At 65.3% G+C, this 3,347-nt stretch overlaps 2 protein-coding genes across 2 annotated transcripts in view; both read right to left on the bottom strand.

The window, feature by feature from the left end:
• TMEM269 (transmembrane protein 269) overlaps positions 1-704 on the bottom strand; it is a 6,545-nt gene extending 5,841 nt beyond the window's left edge. Inside the window, 1 exon segment of the mRNA XM_026058161.1 lies at positions 13-704. Within this exon segment, the coding sequence (XP_025913946.1) occupies positions 13-704 (692 nt within the window).
• Positions 705-2,366: 1,662 nt separating this feature from the next.
• Positions 2,367-3,303, bottom strand: LOC112962191 (proproteinase E-like). Its single transcript, XM_026058160.1, has 4 exons — positions 3,274-3,303; positions 2,723-2,923; positions 2,487-2,639; positions 2,367-2,400 (listed from the first exon to the last, which is right to left on the bottom strand). The coding sequence occupies exons 1-4, from the start codon at positions 3,301-3,303 to the stop codon at positions 2,383-2,385; spliced, it is 402 nt and encodes a 133-aa protein (XP_025913945.1). The 3' UTR covers positions 2,367-2,382.
• Between the last annotated feature and the right edge of the window lie 44 nt (positions 3,304-3,347).

Raw genomic sequence — 3,347 nt, 5'->3', positions numbered from 1 at the left:
CCAGCCTCGTGCCCGTCCCCGTGGTGTCCGGGCATGTCCACGTGCCCGTTCCCGTGGTGCCTGTCCCCGTGGTGCCCGGGCATGTCCGTGTGCCCATCCCCGTGGTGTCTGGGCATGTCCGTGTGCCTATTCCTGTGGTGTCTGGGCATGTCCGTGTGCCCGTCCCTGTGGTGCCCATCCCCGTGGTGTCTGGGCATGTCCGTGTGCCTATTCCTGTGGTGTCTGGGCATGTCCGTGTGCCCGTCTCTGTGGTGCCCATCCCTGTGGTGCCTGGGCATGTCCGTGTGCCGGTCCCCGTGGTGCCCAGGCACGTCCATGTGCACGTCCCTGTGATTTTTGGGCACGCCCGTGTGCCCATTCCCATGGTATCTGGGCATGTCCATGAGCCCATCCCCGTGGTGCCTGTCCCCATGGTGCCCGGGCATGTCCATGTGCCCATCCCTGTGGTGTCTGGGCATGTCCATGTGCCTGTCCCTGTGGTGCCCATCCCCATGGTGTCTGGGCATGTCCATGTGCCCATCCCCATGGTGCCCAGGCACGCCCATGTGCCCGTCCCCGTGGTGCCTGGGCATGTCCATGTGCCCATTCCTGTGGTGTTTGGGCACGCCCGTGTGCCCATCCCTGTGGTATCTGGGCATGTCCATGAGCCCATCCCCGTGGTGTTTGGGCACGCCTGTGTGCCCGTTCCCGTGGTGTCTGGGCATGCCCGTGTGCCCGTCCCTGTGGTGCCCGGGCACATCACGTGCCCATCCCCGTGGTATCTGGGCACATCCATGTGCCCATCCCTGTGGTGTCTGGGCACGACTGTGTGCCCGTCCCTGTGGTGCCCGGGCACACCCATGTGCCCATCCCCGTGGTGTCTGGGCGTGTCTGTGTGCCTGTCCCCGTGGTGCCCGGGTATCTCCAGGCCCGGGGGTGTCTCCAGGGCTGCCCCATCCCTTCGGGACCCGGGCGTCCCCGGTGTCCCCGGCCTCTCCTCCCGTGCCGGGTGCAGGGATGGGTGCGGGGCACCTCCGGATGGGACCAGGGGCCCCACAGGCCGCCCGTGGGTGGGTGCCGGGTGCCAGGTGCCCACCAAGGTTTTTGGGCTCGTTCCTCCAGTGCCACCTGCTGGCAAACGGAGCCGGTCTCGCCGGGGCTGCGTGTGCGCGCGTGGGGCTGCACAAGAGGTGCGTGCGCCCGTGCAGTGTGCGTGCGTGCGCAYGGCGGGGTGTGTGCAGAATGCACGTGCCTGCACGGCTACGTGCGCACACGTGTGCGCACCCTGCAATATCCTCGTGCACGCACAGCGGGGTCTGCGCATGCGCTTGCACGCCCGTGCGATAGCCGTGCACGTGCCGGGCTCTGTGTGTGTGTGTGCGTGCACGCGTGTGTGCCTGCCTGCGTGATGCGCATGTGCACGCATGGCTGTGCACTTGCGATGTGTGTGTGCACGCCCGGCGGTGCGTGTGCATGTGCAATATGCATGTGCGATGTGTGTATGCATGCCCGGCGGTGTGTGTGCACGTGAAATATGCATGTGCAAAGTGCATGCTCACGCCCGGTGGTGTGTGTGCACGTGTAATGTGCATGTGCAAAGTGCATGCTCATGCCCGGTGGTGTGTGTGCACGTGTAATGTGCATGTGCAAAGTGCATGCTCATGCCCGGTGGTGTGTGTGCACGTGTAATGTGCATGTGCAAAGTGCATGTCCATGCCCAGTGGTGCGTGTGCACGTGCAATATGCATGTGCAATGTGCATGTCCAGCGGTGCGTGTGCATGTGCAATATGCATGTGCAACGTGCATGTGCATGCCTGGTGGTGTGTGTGCATGTGTAATGTGCAAAGTGCATGTTCACACCCGGTGGTGTGTGTGCACGTGCAATGTGCATGTGCAAAGTGCATGTCCATGCCCAGTGGTGCGTGTGCACGTGCAATATGCATGTGCAATGTGCATGTTCACACCTGGTGGTGTGCGTGCACGTGCAATATGCGTGTGCAAAGTGCATGCCCGGTGGTGTGTGTGCATGCAATATGCATGTGCAAAGTGCATGTTCACACCCAGAGGTGTGTGCGCATGTGCAATGTGCATGTGCACACCCAGAGGTGCTTGCGCAATAATGCGTGTGCAATGTGCATGCCCAGAGGTGCATGCACAATGTGCACGTGCAATGTGCATGTGCAATGTGCATGCCCAGAGGTGCGTGTGCAACGTGCACGTGCAATGTGCATGCGCACACCTGGCGGTGCGTGTGCCCGGCGGCGTGCATGCACACACACACGCGTGCCGCTTGCGCCCTTGCTCTCGCGGGGGCCGCGACCGAGAGACCACGCGGGAGGGAGGCGCGTGCAGCCAGAGCGCAGCTTTATTGGTCCCACCGCCGCCGCCGCCGCCGCCGCCGCTCAGTTGCTGTTGATGGTCTGGAAGAGAAGGGGGGGGCGCCGTGCCGTGCCGTGCCGTGCCGCGTTGCACCGCACCGTGCCGGACCGCCCGCCCCGGCGCCCACCTCGGCGATCCAGGCGTCGAAGGCGGAGACGCGGGTGAAGACGGTGGGTTTCTTGGGGGCGTTGCAGCCCAGCGAGGAGACGAAGCTGGCGATGCCGTGCACCTCCCAGCGCCCGTCGGCCGCCCGGCAGTTCAGCGGGCCGCCCGAGTCGCCCTGCGGGGACGGCGCCGGCGTGGGTCGCGTGCCGGCTCCGGCACCCGGGGTTTTTCCCCCCCCCGCTCCGGCGCGGCACTCACGTTGCAGCCGGCCTCGGCGCCGCCGCCGGCGCAGATCATGGTGCGCCGCACGGCGAGGCTGCCCCACCAGTCGGGCTGCGTGCAGCGCTCGTAGTCCACCACGGGCAGCAGCGCCTGCTGCAGCTTGTCCGGCAGCGGCCCCCCGGCTGCGGGCACCCCGGCCGTCTGTCCGGCCGGCTGTCCTGCCTGCCCTCCGCCCCTCTATACCCGCCCGGCCCTCCGGCCGCGCGGGCCACCTCTCCATCCCTCCATCCGTTGAGCCCGGCTCCTCGTCCTCCCGGCTCTCCTTCCCTCCWGCCCTCCATCTCTCCGTCCTTCCTTCYGTCCTGCCAGCCAGCTGTCCCTACAGCCATCCTTCCTCGGATCCATYCTTCCATCCATGCTCCATTCATCCATGCATCCTTCCAGCCATCCAGCCACCTACCCATCCTTCCAGCCATCCCTCCTTCCAGCCATCTATCCACCCTTCCAGCCATTACTTCCCACCAACCGTCCCTTTATCCAGCCATCCCTCCCTCCATCCATCATCCCTCCATCCTTCCAGCCATTACCTCCCTCCATCCTTCCATCCACCCATCCATCTCTCCCTCCCTCCCTCCATCATCTCTCCATCCTTCCAGCCATT

Source organism: Apteryx rowi, unplaced genomic scaffold (genome assembly GCF_003343035.1).
Source record: "Apteryx rowi isolate R43461 unplaced genomic scaffold, aptRow1 scaffold_1431, whole genome shotgun sequence".
Classification (NCBI taxonomy): Eukaryota; Metazoa; Chordata; class Aves; order Apterygiformes; family Apterygidae; genus Apteryx; species Apteryx rowi.
The sequence above is the reverse complement of the archived record's forward strand: the minus strand, read 5'-3'. Positions and strand labels throughout refer to the sequence as shown.